Here is a 15,304-nt window from a genome sequence, read left to right as displayed (position 1 = left end):
AGGTGTAGTTAAGACAGTATATCTAAACTAAAATTACTGCAACTGAACAGTCTCAATGATAGCAGGTGTAGTTTAACCATGGAAATACTATAATCAGTCATATATACATATAGACCCCTGGAGGCTAAACTGTTCCCACAGGCAAACGTCCTTTTATGCTATGAGATAGTCCAGACAAAATCCCAGTGAGATAAGGAAGCTTCAACATGGCTATGTTATTTATACGTGGGGGTACCTAGCATAACAGTAAAAAAGGTATAACTAATCTTCGAACTTAATACATAAGCCGGTCTGCAACAGTTATGTTTTCTCACACTGGGAAGTTCTGGGGTTCAAACTTCATCTCTAGCCTATTCCGGTAGCAACAAATATAGAGACAGGGTCCCTTGATGTACTCCTGATGCTCCAGATAGCCTGGTGAATTAAAAGGCGAAGCTTCTTCATGAAGATGTGGAGGGACATCACCAGGCTTCTTAGTTGCTGCTCGTTGTGCAGCTGTGGCGTGAGAGCAAGGCTCCGAAACTGTGGATCCCCATAGCAAGCAGTCAGAGTCCACAGAGCGGAGTCTAAATGAAATTTTCCATTGACCGGCCGTATCAGCCCGACACTGCCGGGTAGCATGTCAGTAGTTGAAGGTGTGCAGAGCCAAGTCTCAGAATGCATAGGCCTCGAGAATGCTTCTGTAGCGTCCCAAAATGGCCCTTGTGGGTGAGTAGTCTCAATTAATTTTCCGGTACCGTTCTCCAGCGTGGTGGTTAGATTTAGATCTGAGCGGTTAATTGGATCTTACTCCGCAACACTAGCATCACTCGATCTTAACTCCGACACAAGGGAGGTATAATGGTAGTCCAGTTTACGGATCAGGAGCTCCAGTAAGGCCTTAGCCTCCTCCTCCATTTTGGTATAAAGCAATCTTCGTCTCACGGCACTTTGCAGCAGATATAGTTGAGCCGTCTGCCCTAGTCCAGAGCTTCCAAATTAGGGATAGATACAGCTGAAAAAAGTTGGCTTACTCGGCTAAACATCTCACCGGGGAGAGTGATTACAGGGTGACATAGGCCACATCTCTCCACCTCAGTTGCTTCGGAACACTTATTATTATTTTTTTTGCGAGCTCAGAGAGGAAACTTGCATAATATGATTCCCAACTGATTCTTTGGCATATATGCTGTAGGAAGTAAGAAATCTCTATTCAAGATATTAGAGGAAATGTAGTGAATTTGTAGATGTGGCACGGAGCCGTTGGAAAACACGTCCATGCTTAGCCCTGGCTTAGGCATGCCCCCCATGCATCCGAGTCTGATGGATAGCAGCCTCCTGAAACAGTTACGACTCATTCCATGGGGGCTGTTGTTTCCTCATGGGCATTCAGAAATGAAGCTTCTGTGGAAAAGGTTTACAAGGCTGCATTTTGATCCTCTCTTCACTCTTTTCAAAGTCTTACAAATTTGACCTTTTTTTTTGCTCGGCTGAGGCCACTTTTGGGAGAAAGGTTCTTCAAGCAATGGTGCCTTCTGTTTAGGTTTCCTGTCTTGTCCCTCCCGTATCATCTGTGTACTCTAGCTTGGGTATTTGATCCCATTAGTAATTAAGATGATCCGTGGACTCATCGTGTCTTAAGAAAATAAAATGTATGCTTACCTGATAAATGTATTTCTTTTTTGACACGATGAGTCCACGGCCCACCCTGTATTTTAGACAGGTTCTGGTTTTTTTGTAAACTTCAGACACCTCTGCACCTTGGCTTTTCCTTTCTCTTCCTAACTTTGGTCGAATGACTGGAGTGGGAGGGAAAGGAGGAGCTATTTAACAGCTCTGCTGTGGCTATCTTTGCCGCCTCCTGCTGACCATGAGGTGTATATACCATTAGTAATTAAGATGATCCGTGGACTCATCGTGTCAAAAAAGAAATAAATTTATCAGGTAAGCATAAATTTTCTTTTTTTGGTTTCTGGAAGACCAAAAGAAGTGAATATGACCACCAGGTTTAAATTTTCCTTTAGACTTGTTGTCCTGAGGCAAAAAAAACGCACTTACCTCCTGTAACTGTTGAACTGTTTTCTAAACCGGGACGGAAAAGAAAAAGCCATATTCTTAGTATTGATGCGGATGATGTCAACAACTGCATCACAATAAAAGTACAGGTAGCCCTCAGTTTATGCCGGGGTTAGGTTCCAGAAGGAATGGTTGTAAATTGAAACCGTTGTAAATTGAAACCCAGTTTATGATGTAAGTCAATGGGAAGTGAGGGAGTTAGGTTCCAGGCCCCTCTCAAAATTGTCATAAGTTACACCTAATATATTATTTTTAAAGCTTTGAAATGAAGACTTTAAATGCTAAACAGCATTATAAACCTAATAAATTAATCACACAACACAGAATATATAATTAAACTAAGTTAAATGAACAAAAACATTTGCTAAACGGCATTATAAACCTAATAAAATAATCACACAACACAGACTTCACTTGCATTTTTCTGAAAACAGTTCTTTCTATGCATTCCAATCTGGACTGATTTATAGACAGGAAAATCTTGTTCCTTTGAAATCTGCTCAATAGCTCAGGTCTGCAACACAAGCGAACAGCTCACCTACTGGCTATTTTAATAAATGCACTGCTTCTCAATGATTTTCAATAGCAGTCACATGACTGGAAAAAAGGTTGTTATTCTGAAACGGTGTAAATTGAACCGTTGTAAAACGAGGGCCACCTGTATTAGCTAGTCAGAAATTTTTTTAACTGTCCTGAGTATCATCAACTGAAATTTCTTCAGTAACTATCTCAGATAAGGGCTCACACTATAAAGAAGCAGTAGCTACACATGCAATACCGATAACTGGTTTAAATAGAAAACCTACCTGCTGAAAAGCCTCTAGTTATTGGTCCAGAGGATCTTTGAAGGAAGTACTATTCTCTAGAGGAATAGTTGTTCACTTCACTTGTGTCACATTAAATGTGGATCGTGTTTTGAAAAATCTAGTGAGTCTGGTCTATTAATAATTGATCTATGTTTGTTGCACAAATTAACATTTAAATCAGTTTGTTAAATTATGCAATTAATATGTGCTTAGGAAACCTTTATAAAGAACAAAAAAATGTTATAGTGCAAAATATTCTTTTTTTTGTTTTCTTACATGAGAGAAATGTAACTGCAAACCCGGGAAATTATCTTATTGAATAACTAAACCTGTGTAAACATGACAGCAGATCTACAATATGCATTATATTGAAAGTGTACTTGTGACGAGTTACCTGCACGTCCATTGCTGTACAAATCAAAGACTCTTCCCCCCCCCCAGTCATGTTTGAACAGAATTGACTGTGTTATTGCCAGGGAGACATTGGTGTGACTGGATACTTGAATGTCTCTCGTTCTCGCTTTGGTGCTCATGGTTGGAGCCCTTTTTCACAAACATCTGTTTCAGCTTCCTCCAGCTTGTTTGAAGAGCTTTCCTGTACTTCCTGTGACACAGATATATGGTTTCAAGCACTGTACACACTCACAACCTGGTTGTTAGGCAATATTAGATTAATTATACAATTTGCAGTAATACCCTCAAATTTGTTCTTTAAATAGACATAAAGTAACAATAGTAAAATTCTCAGATCAAAAGTTGGCTCCAGAGTCAATCAGGGTCTGTACAATTGCAAAGCTGCGAATTGCGAGCAATGTGTTGCCCTTCTACTATCAACTTTTACTATTTATTATTATTATTATTATTATTATTATAATTATTATACTTTATTTATAAAGCGCCAACAGATTCCGCAGCGCTGCCCATGGGTACAAGGATAAAAGTACAACGGAGAAACAATACAATAAAAGACAAAATTTTACAGACAGATACAGGGGGAATTGAGGGCCCTATTCCCGTGGGAACTTACAATCTAGATGGGAAACAGGAGGTGGGGACTGCAAAGGTGGGAATGATATTAGTGGGGAGATGAGGGTAACTGTTGGGTTAGTGAAGTTCATTTGTTAATGAGTCGGGTGATAAGCTTCCCTGAACAAAAAAGTCTTTAGGGAACGTTTAAAGGAATAGAGGTTAGGGGAAAGTCTGACAGCTCTAGGAAGTGCATTCCAGAGGGTTGGTGCCGCACGAGAGAAGTCCTGTAGTCTAGCATGAGAGGAGGTGATGGTAGAGGACGCAAGGAGCAGGTCATTGTTGGATCTTAGGGAGCGGGCTGGAGTATATTTGTTGATGAGTGAGGGACAGGTAGGGTGGGGCAGCATTGGTGAGGGCTTTGTAGGTCAGGGTGAGAATTATGAATTTAACTCTGCTGTGAATGGGGAGCCAGTGAAGGGACTCACACAGAGGTGCAGCAGAAACAGGGTCGAGAGAGGTGAATTAGCCTGGCAGATGCATTTATGATGGATTGGAGGTGAGAGAGGCGGGAGAGGGGAGGCCAGTTAGTAGATTATTATAGTAGTCAAGTTGGGAAATTACTAGAGTGGATTAGCTATTTAGTGGGTTCAGCACTCAGAAACGGACACATTTTGGAGATATTGAGTAGGTGGTTGCGGCAGGATGAAGAGAGCAATTGGATGTGGGGAATGAAGGACAGATACTATGTTTTAACCTCTTTAAGGGGATTCTGATCTATCACTAGGGAAATAATAAAATGCTTTAGCACATTACAGCATTCTGTAGTTGCACCTGTATGCCCCTTTAAAATAAAAAATAGTAAAACAAATTTGAATATTCAACATGCCTATTTTTAGCAACTAGACTTTTGCTGTGTTTTGAGTCTGTACATTTTCTGTACCCACCTGATATACATGGGTTTATTTATCTTAATACACATTAATTCTTTGCATCAGGTGATAGTAACTATGTTTAAAAGGGTTTATAATAAACTGAAATGAAGTTTTCAGCTTTTAGTCCTAATAATTCTTACCGTTGAGCAAGAGAATTAATCCACGGGTTTAGCCCAGCTGTCAGCAATATTAACCAAGTGGAGATCATTTTCACTATGCTTGGAACGTTGTGGGCATAAAAGATTTCGTAAAAAGTTATTGTGATCATTGGGATCCAGCATGCCACCAGGTAACCTAGAATGAGAAACAATAAAGCAAAATGTTTTTCACATGTAAAATGCTTCAACAAACCTGAAACCCAATAGTTTCTTTCATTATTCAGATTCATTTTTAAACGGCTTTCACTTATTTACTTATATTGTCAATTTTACTTCATTCTCTTGGTACCCTTTTGTTGAATGAGGAGCAATGACAAGCTAATTACAGCCACCAATAGCAGTTAGGTAAACGATACCAAGAGAACAAAGCAAATTAGATAATGGAAGTTTATTGCAAAGTTGTTTAAATTGTATGCGCCATCTTAATCGTGAAGAAAAAGTTTTGGGCTTCATGTCCATTTAAGTTTCTTAGTCATAAACCTGTCAATGTGTTGGACCACAAACATGTCTCTGCAAAGGTTTTGCCACCCTTGTCCACTCTCGGTGGTAAACTGTGGTAACAAATAGTAATTGCTGGACAAAATGAATAAATGTAATGGAAATTAAAGTGATGCTGTAGCCCTTTTGATTGTTTTCTGGTTTCAAATAGCAAGACCACTATTACAGAAATGTACCTAAATATACCTACATTTTATTAAACTGTGCAGCTGGTACAACAAGTCATTAGAAAGGAGCAGGAAACCCAATATTTTTCTTTCATGATTCAGGTAGATAATACAATTTTTTTATTTATTTTTTCAATTTACTTCTGTTATCAACTTTGTTGAAGAGATAGATAGGTAGCGTGCACATGTCTGGATCACTACATGAGAGGAAGTAGCGTTGTCATCTAGTGCTCTTGCTAAAGTATAACAGTGTTGTAAAACTGCTTTCATATAATACTGCAGACACGTGCACACTCCTGAACTTACCTTTCTGCTTTTCAACAAAAGATGATAACAAAACAAAGAAAATTTGATAATAGAAGTAAATAGGAAAGTTGTTTTAAAATTTGTGGTTTTATGTCCCTTTAACGGAATAGAAAGGTTAAAATGGAAATGTGTATGGGCGCATTTCAATTTTAACTACAAATGTTTTTGTGATATACTTCCATTAACAAAAGTGTTTTTAGTAAGGGTTACCACTGTTTTTTCAGTGGCATATGCACATATGCTGTGAGGGCCCATGCTCCAGTATTCAACCACAACACCTTCTCAAAGAGTCAGCAGTGGCTTATATGACACAAATGAAGTCTGCACAGAAACCGTACACACCACCGCCAGGTTGAATACTGGGGGATGGCACTCTTAGCATATGTACGTATGTCAATAGAAAACAGTAATGAAACACTTACTAGACATAAAAGTTATATTGCACAAATTCTTCTATTTAAAATTGAAATTCTCTCATGCATATTTTAATTTTGACCTTTTTATCCCTTTAGGAGGAAACCAATTTTACAGTACATTATCCCTCTAAGTAATTATTTTCTTTTTAGATGTTGCACTGTTTTCTTACTATAGTGTCTGTTATTTAGTCTATTATAAAAAAAAATCTAAATTCTTAAGATTTATTTCATGTTTCTAAAGCATAACATTTATAATCATTCACTAAAAATGTTTTTCTTTAACTATGTTTTTATATTCCAAGACCTTGACATTATTAAATAACGCATTCCTATAGCATGGAAGTGCTGTCATTCACTTGTTTGCAATCACAGAAGGGGCATTGCTAGTTTGCAAAAAGACCAGGGACTTCAGCTACTGGGTAAATTTAATAGTCTCTTTCTGCCTAACAGAGCAGAGAATAAAGATCTAAAAGTTGTACTTACAGTGTGCACAATGAATAATATCACAAGCATGTTTGGCAAGAAGCCTTATGCTGTACAAGTCACCATTGTAGCAGTGAACTTTTAAAACAAGATTTTCTCCAACATAGGTGTGTCCGGTCCACGGCGTCATCCTTACTTGTGGGATATTCTCCTCCCCAACAGGAAATGGCAAAGAGCCCAGCAAAGCTGGCCATATAGTCCCTCCCAGGCTCCGCCTACCCCAGTCATTCTCTTTGCCGTTGCACAGGCAACATCTCCACGGAGATGGCTAAGAGTTTTTTTGGTGTTAAATGTAGTTTTATTCTTCAATCAAGAGTTTGTTATTTTAAAATAGTGCTGGTATGTACTATTTACTCTGAAACAGAAAAGAGATGAAGATTTCTGTTTGTAAGAGGAAAATGATTTTAGCAACCGTTACTAAAATCGATGGCTGTTTCCACACAGGACTGTTGAGATGAATTAACTTCAGTTGGGGGAAACAGTGAGCAGACTTTTGCTGCTTGAGGTATGACACATTTCTAACAAGACTTGGTAATGCTGGAAGCTGTCATTTTCCCTATGGGAACCGGTAAGCCATTTTCTTAGTTTAGTATAAGAATAAAGGGCTTCATTAGGGCTTAAAAAACTGGTAGACATTTTTCTGGGCTAAAACGATTACTTTACTAAGCATATTTGGCAGATTATAACTATTAATAGTTATTATAATCTTGGGGATTGTTTTAAAAAAAACGGCAGGCACTGTATTGGACACCTTTTTCACTGGGGGCCTTTTCTAGTCATAGGCAGAGCCTCATTTTCGCGCCACTAATGCGCAGTTGTTTTTGGAAAGCAAGGGATGCAGATGCATGTGTGAGGAGCTAAGAACCACTGAAAAAGCTTATAGAAGGCATCATTTGGTATCGTATTCCCCTCTGGGCTTGGTTGGGTCTCAGCAAAGCAGATACCTGGGACTGTATAGGGGTTAAATGTAAAAACGGCTCCGGTTCCGTTATTTTAAGGGTTAAAGCTTTCAAATTTGGTGTGCAATACTTTTAAGGCTTTAAGATACTGTGGTGAAATTTTGGTGAATTTTGAACAATTCCTTCATACTTTTTCACATATTCAGTAATAAAGTGTGTTCAGTTTAAAATTTAAAGTGCTTTGTTGACAAGTTTAAGCCTGTTTAACATGTCTGAACCATCAGATAACGATGTTCTATATGTATGAAAGCCAAGGTTTCTCCCCATTTAAATATATGTGATAATTGTGTCATAGTGTCCAAACAAAGTAGGGACAATAATGCCATAGATAATGATATTGCCCATGATGATTCCTCAAATGAGGGGAGTAAGCATGGTACTGCATCATCCCCTTCTGTGTCTACACCAGTTTTGCCCACACAAGAGGCCCCTAGTACATCTAGTGCGCCAATACTTATTACCATGCAACAATTAACGGCTGTAATGGATAATTCTATTGCAAACATTTTATCCAAAATGCCTACTTATCAGAGAAAGCGCGATTGCTCTGTTTTAAACACTGAAGAGCAAGAGGACGCTGATGATAACTGTTCTGACATGCCCTCACACCAATCTGAAGGGGCCAGGAGGGAGGTTTTGTCTGAGGGAGAAATTTCAGATTCAGGGAAAATTTCTCAACAAGCTGAACCTGATGTTGTAACATTTAAATTTAAATTAGAACATCTCCACGCATTACTTAAGGAGGTATTATCTACTCTGGATGATTGTGACAATTTGGTCATTCCAAAGAAATTATGTAAGATGGACAAGTTCCTAGAGGTTCCGGTGTCCCCTGATGCTTTTCCTATACCCAAGCGGGTGGCGGACATAGTAAATAAGGAGTGGGAAAGGCCCGGCATACCTTTTGTTCCTCCCCCTATATTTAAGAAATTATTTCCTATAGTCGACCCCAGAAAGGACTTATGGCAGACAGTCCCCAAGGTCGAGGGAGCGGTTTCTACTCTAAACAAACGCACTACTATCCCTATAGAAGATAGTTGTGCTTTCAAGATCCTATGGATAAAAAGTTAGAGGGTTTGCTTAAAAAGATGTTTGTTCAGCAAGGTTACCTTCTACAACCAATTTCATGCATTGTTCCTGTCACTACAGCTGCGTGTTTCTGGTTCGAAGAACTAGAAAAGTCGCTCAATAAAGAATCTTCGTATGAGGAGGTTATGGACAGAGTTCAAGCACTTAAATTGGCTAACTCTTTTATTTTAGATGCCGCTTTGCAATTAGCTAGATTAGCGGCGAATAATTCAGGGTTTGCTATCGTGGCGCGCAGAGCGCTTTGGCTAAAGTCTTGGTCAGCGGATGTGTCCTCCAAGACCAAATTGCTTAACATCCCTTTCAAGGGTAAAACACTGTTTGGCCCTGACTTGAAAGAGATTATTTCAGACATCACTGGGGGAAAGGGCCACGCCCTTCCTCAGGATAGGTCTTTTAAGGCTAAAAATAAGCCAAATTTTCGTCCCTTTCGCAGAAACGGACCAGCCTCAAATTCTACACCCTCTAAGTAAGAGGGTAATACTTCTCAAACCAAGCCAGCCTGGAGACCGATGCAAGGCTGGAACAAGGGTAAGCAGGCCAAGAAACCTGCCACTGCTACCAAAACAGCATGAAGTGTTGGCCCCCGATCCGGGACCGGATCTGGTGGGGGGCAGACTTTCTCTCTTTGCTCAGGCTTGGGCAAGAGATATTCAGGATCCTTGGGCGCTAGAAATAGTTTCTCAAGGTTATCTCCTGGAATTCAGAGAACTACCCCCAAGGGGAAGGTTCCACAGGTCTCAATTATCTTCGAACCAAATTAAAAGACAGGCATTCTTACATTGTGTAGAAGACCTGTCAAGAATGGGAGTGATTCATCCTGTTCCATTAGGAGATCAAGGGATGGGGTTTTACTCCAACCTGTTCATAGTTCCCAAAAAAGAGGGAACATTCAGACCAATTTTAGATCTCAAGATTCTAAACAAGTTTCTAAGGGTTTCATCGTTCAAAATGGAAACCATTCGAACGATCCTTCCTACCATCCAGGAAGGTCAATTCATGACCACGGTGGATTTAAAGGATGCGTACCTACATATTCCTATCCACAAGGAACATCTTCGGTTCCTAAGGTTCGCCTTTCTGGACAAGCATTACCAGTTTGTGGCACTTCCATTCGGATTAGCCACTGCTCCAAGGATTTTCACAAAGGTACTAGGGTCCCTTCTAGCGGTGCTAAGACCAAGGGGCATTGCAGTAGTACCTTACTTGGACGACATCCTGATTCAAGTGTCGTCTCTGTCAAAAGCAAGGGCTCATACGGACATTGTCCTAGCCTTTCTCAGATCTCACAGGTGGAAAGTGAACATAGAAAAAAGTTCTCTGTCCCCGTCAACAAGAGTTCCCTTCTTGGGAACAATAATAGTTTCCTTAGAAATGAAGATTTTTCTGACAGAGGCCAGAAAATCAAACTTCTAAGCTCTTGTCAGGTACTTCATTCTGTTCTTCTTCCTTCCATAGCGCAGTGCATGGAAGTAATAGGTTTGATGGTTGCGGCAATGGACATAGTTCCTGTTGCACGAATTCATCTAAGACCATTACAACTGTGCATGCTCAGACAGTGGAATGGGGATTATACAGACTTGTCTCCGACGATCCAAGTAGATCAAAGGACCAGAGATTCACTCCGTTGGTGGCTGACCCTGGACAACCTGTCACAGGGAATGAGCTTCCGCAGACCAGAGTGGGTCATTGTCACGACCGACGCCAGTCTGGTGGGCTGGGGCGCGGTCTGGGAACCCCTGAAAGCTCAGGGTCTATGGTCTCGGGAAGACTCTCTTCTCCCGATAAACATTCTGGAACTGAGAGCGATATTCAATGCTCTCAAGGCTTGGCCTCGACTAGCAAAGGCCAAATTCATAAGGTGTCAATCAGACAACATGACGACTGTTGCATATATCAACCATCAGGGGGGAACAAGGAGTTCCCTGGTGATGGAGGAGCATCCGGGGGAGTGGGAACTCCATCCGGAAATCTTTGCCCAAATAACTCAATTATGGGGCATTCCAGACATGGATCTGATGGCCTCTCGTCAGAACTTCAAGGTCCCTTGTTACGGGTCCAAATCCAGGGATCCCAAGGCGACTCTAGTGGATACAATAGTGGCACCTTGGATCTTCAACCTAGCTTATGTATTCCCACCCGTTTCCTCTCATTCCCAGGCTGGTAGCCAGGATCAATCAGGAGAGGGCTTCGGTGATCTTGATAGTTCCTGCGTGGCCACGCAGGACTTGGTATGCAGACCTGGTGAATATGTCATCGGCTCCACCATGGAAGCTACCTTTGAGACAGGACCTTCTTGTTCAGGGTCCATTCGAACATCCAAATCTGGTTTCCCTCCAACTGTCTGCTTGGAGATTGAACGCTTGATTCTATCAAAGCGTGGGTTTTCAGATTCTGTAATAGCTACTCTTATTCAGGCTAGAAAGCCTGTAACTAGAAAAATTTACCATAAAATATGGAAAAAATATATCTGTTGGTGTGAATCTAAAGGATTCCCATGGAACAAGATAAAAATTCCTAAGATTCTTTCCTTTCTACAAGAAGGTTTGGAGAAAGGATTATCTGCAAGTTCTCTCTGTTTTACTTCACAAAAGGCTGGCAGCTGTGCCAGACGTTTAAGCGTTTGTTCAGGCTCTGGTTAGAATCAAGCCTGTTTACAGACCTTTGACTCCTCCCTGGAGTCTTAATCTAGTTCTTTCAGTTCTTCAAGGGGTTCCGTTTGAACCCTTACATTCCGTAGATATTAAGTTATTATCGTGGAAAGTTTTGTTTTTTGGTTGCAATTTCTTCTGCTAGAAGAGTTTCTGAGTTATCTGCTCTGCTGTGTTCTCCGCCCTATCTGGTCCATGCAGATAAGGTGGTTTTGCGTACTGAGCCTGGTTTTCTTCCGAAGGTTGTTTCCAACAAAAATATTAACCAGGAGATAGTTGTACCTTCTTTGTGTCCGAATCCAGTTTCAAAGAAGGAACGTTTGTTACACAATTTGGACGTAGTCCGTGCTCTAAAATTCTATTTAGAGGTTACTGAAGATTTCAGACAAACATCTTCTTCGTTTGTTGTTTATTCTGGTAAAAGGAGAGGTAAAAAAGCAACTTCTACCTCTCTTTCCTTTTGGCTTAAAAGCATTATCAGATTGGCTTTTGAGACTGCCGGACGGCAGCCTCCTGAAAGTATCACAGCTCACTCCACTAGGGCTGTGGCTTCCACATGGGCCTTCTAGAACGAGGCTCCTGTTGACCAGATATGTAAGGCAGCGACTTGGTCTTCACTGCACTCTTTTGCCAAATTTTACAAATTTTATACTTTTGCTTCTTCGGAGGCTATTTTTGGGAGAAAGGTTTTGCAAGCCGTGGTGCCTTCCGTTTAGGTGACCTGATTTGCTCCCTCCCTTCATCCGTGTCCTAAAGCTTTGGTATTGGTTCCCACAAGTAAGGATGACGCCGTGGACCGGACACACCTATGTTGGAGAAAACAGAATTTATGCTTACCTGATAAATTACTTTCTCCAACGGTGTGTCCGGTCCACGGCCCGCCCTGGTTTTTTAATCAGGTCTGATGAATTATTTTCTCTAACTACAGTCACCACGTTACCATATGGTTTCTCCTATATATATTTCCTCCTGTCCGTCGGTCGAATGACTGGGGTAGGCGGAGCCTGGGAGGGACTATATGGCCAGCTTTGCTGGGCTCTTTGCCATTTCCTGTTGGGGAGGAGAATATCCCACAAGTAAGGATGACGCCGTGGACCGGACACACCGTTGGAGAAAGTAATTTATCAGGTAAGCATAAATTCTGTTTTTGTGCATTTAAATGGAGATGTGACTTTTAGCTGCTGTTATTAGATAATCAACCCCTTACTGCCAGGTACTCATAACTGATTACCCTACACATACCCTTCACCCACAATACAGCAATCTCTCACACAGCTGTCTTTCTCCCACGCAAAGTCTCATACAGGTTTATCTTAAAGGGACAATGTACACTAGATTTTTCTTTGCATAAATGTTTTGTAGATGATCCAATTTTATATAAGCCACCTGGGGTGTTTTTGTAAAAATGTTGCTTATTTTTTAATAAAAATTATTTTTAAATAAAATTGTACTGATTTTCGACTCCTAATCTAGCCCCAAAGTTTTAGATGTATACTGATTGCTTCTATTTGTATAATGGGTCTTTTCATATGCAGGGGAGGGTCTGCTCTAAGCCCCTTTCACTGGGTGTCCCAGCCTAACCCATCAACATTTCTACATTGGGAGCTTCTACGTAAGTTTTTAGAAGATTTTATACTGGATTTTTATATCCGTATCTGTGCATATTTTTCTTTCTAATAGTGTATATTACATGCAGTTAAATGAAAATGGGTGTATACTGTCCCTTTAAATTCATAGTTATGCTTTTGTAAGGGAAAACACAGTTCAGAAGGAAATCTAATGCACAAATTACATTCTCCGTTAAAATGTCCCTTTAATATCAGGGGAGCATGACTTTTCAAGGAAGTGCTTTATTGACTGTTTTCTTTTTAATCTTGGATTGACTTTAATGGAGCTGCTTAATTCCTCAGCTTCAATAACAACTTTTAATACAGAGCCTGGTAAATATGCAGGAGCCTGGTAAATATGCAAGAGCCTGCAAACCTAACCACAGATAGCTATTTATTCCTTTGTGGGACACAGTCTGTGTTAGTTTGTGTTGGCACAAGCAGTGAACATGGTTGTAAGGCTTCTAGGCAGAAATTAATTAAAGGACATGAAACACAATTTGTTTCTTTCAGGATTCCCATAGTTCATACTATTCCAATTTACGTCTGTTATCAAATTTGTTTAATTCTCTTGGTAATTCTCCTCAACTCATTCTCCTTAACTCATTGGGTGAGCCAATAGGCATACATGTGCAACCACCAATCAGCAGCTAGCTCCAAGTAGTCATTGCTGCTCCTGAGCCTACCTTAGAGTGCTTTTCAGCAAAGTATATCAACAGAATGAAGCCAATTATATGAAAGAAGTAAACTGGATAGATGTTTGAAATTAAATTATGAAAGTTTTAAGTGATGGTAAATCCCTGCGTTTCAAAAAAATAAATAAAAATGCTAGGATTTACCATCACTACAAATAAATAGGACTTTCAGTCAACACTTTATAAAAAGTGTGCTAAACTTACCCTTTCTTTGCCACAGCCTCCTCGCTAACTCACTGCACAGCACTCAGGTGATGTTTCCACTTCCTAAATCAATAGCTGTGCTGGCATACAGAACAGTGCCATATGACTGGCACAACTATTGGGTTAGAGGTGGAAATGTCACTGCATTGGAAAAAAGAGCACAGTGCCGTGGGCAGCTGGAGCCGCAAAGTTTAGCAAAGAGGCTACCGGCACAGAAAGGATAAGTTTAGCATACTTTTTTTTAATGAAATGATGACGGAAAGTCCTATTTGTTTCTTAGGGATTGTAAATCCTAGAGTTTTTGAAAAGCTAGGATTTACAATTACTTTAATATTGACTTTACTGACTTTTTAAGTAGGTAAACTAACTACCTGAAACTCTGCCTCGCTCCACAAGACTCTCCCATAGTTTTGAAAGTTTCCAGTGCTCCCTAAAGACTCTACTGATCAGGGATGCTACAACCTACACTAACCTTTCCTAACCCTAGTTCCTCTCCTCCTTTGCTATCCCTTTAAACCCCCTTATCATGTAAACCTATGAGCACAGCTGTTTGCAGATCACCTTCATAAGAGCTGACTAGAACATTGCAACTCTACCTATTTGATCCTATAAATGTTACCTTGTATACCGCCTATGTTTTTTAGTGCTGCGGAATCTGTTTGCGCTCAAATAACTGATAATAATAATAATCGTTCTAATTCATCACTTCTTGCAAAATCCAAATTGATACAGTTTCCATTGCCTTCAGTTAGTTTTTTTGTGGGGGGGGGGGGATAATGAGAATATGAATTCTAAAACAATTATTAATTACATAGTTACCTATAATTCTTAAACCATTGGATCAGCAAGGATGTAAGCTCAGAAGTGTGCACGTGTCTGTAGAACTATATGGCAGCAGTTTTGCTACAATGTTATACATTAGCAGGAACACTATTTCCGGTCATGTAGTGCTTCCGGCACGTTATTATAATGAGACGGAAACAAATTTGATAATAGAAGTAAATTGGAAACTTTTTTTTTTAAATTGTATTCTCTATCTGAATAATAAGAGAAATATTTTGGGTTTAATGTCCCTCCCCTTGAGTGCTAACGACGGCTCAGAGCTGTCGCTAGCACTTACCAACCTTGAGAGCAATCTGGGGGCTCCCATCAACTCCCACCTCAGCGATCGGGCCTGCATAGTGACAGGCATCGCCGGAGCTTCCCATTACATGCAGGGACGTCGCGCGTAATGACATCACTGCGCAACTTTATTTAAAAATTACAATGGACAAGATAGGGAAAGGGGGCATGCTGCTTGGAAGCCTGTATC

The 15,304-nt window shown here is 40.3% G+C and overlaps 2 protein-coding genes across 3 annotated transcripts in view; one reads left to right on the top strand and one right to left on the bottom strand.

Annotated features, from left to right (window-relative positions):
* SEC23A (SEC23 homolog A, COPII coat complex component) overlaps positions 1 to 15,304 on the top strand; it is a 480,777-nt gene that overhangs the window by 223,291 nt on the left and 242,182 nt on the right. The window lies entirely within an intron of this gene.
* LOC128645140 (rhodopsin, GQ-coupled-like) overlaps positions 1 to 15,304 on the bottom strand; it is a 62,812-nt gene that overhangs the window by 40,448 nt on the left and 7,060 nt on the right. For both annotated transcript variants that reach the window (XR_008400079.1, XM_053697911.1), the window contains exons 2-3: positions 4,903 to 5,056; positions 3,256 to 3,465 (exon numbers count right to left, since the gene is read on the bottom strand). Coding sequence is in view for 1 of the 2 variants with exons in the window: in XM_053697911.1 (XP_053553886.1) it covers positions 3,303 to 3,465; positions 4,903 to 5,056 (317 nt within the window). In the remaining variant the exon portion in view is untranslated. The remainder of the gene's footprint in view (positions 1 to 3,255; positions 3,466 to 4,902; positions 5,057 to 15,304) is intronic.

The sequence above is a fragment of the Bombina bombina genome, chromosome 1 (genome assembly GCF_027579735.1).
Source record: "Bombina bombina isolate aBomBom1 chromosome 1, aBomBom1.pri, whole genome shotgun sequence".
In the NCBI taxonomy this organism is placed as follows: Eukaryota; Metazoa; Chordata; class Amphibia; order Anura; family Bombinatoridae; genus Bombina; species Bombina bombina.
The sequence above is the reverse complement of the archived record's forward strand: the minus strand, read 5'-3'. Positions and strand labels throughout refer to the sequence as shown.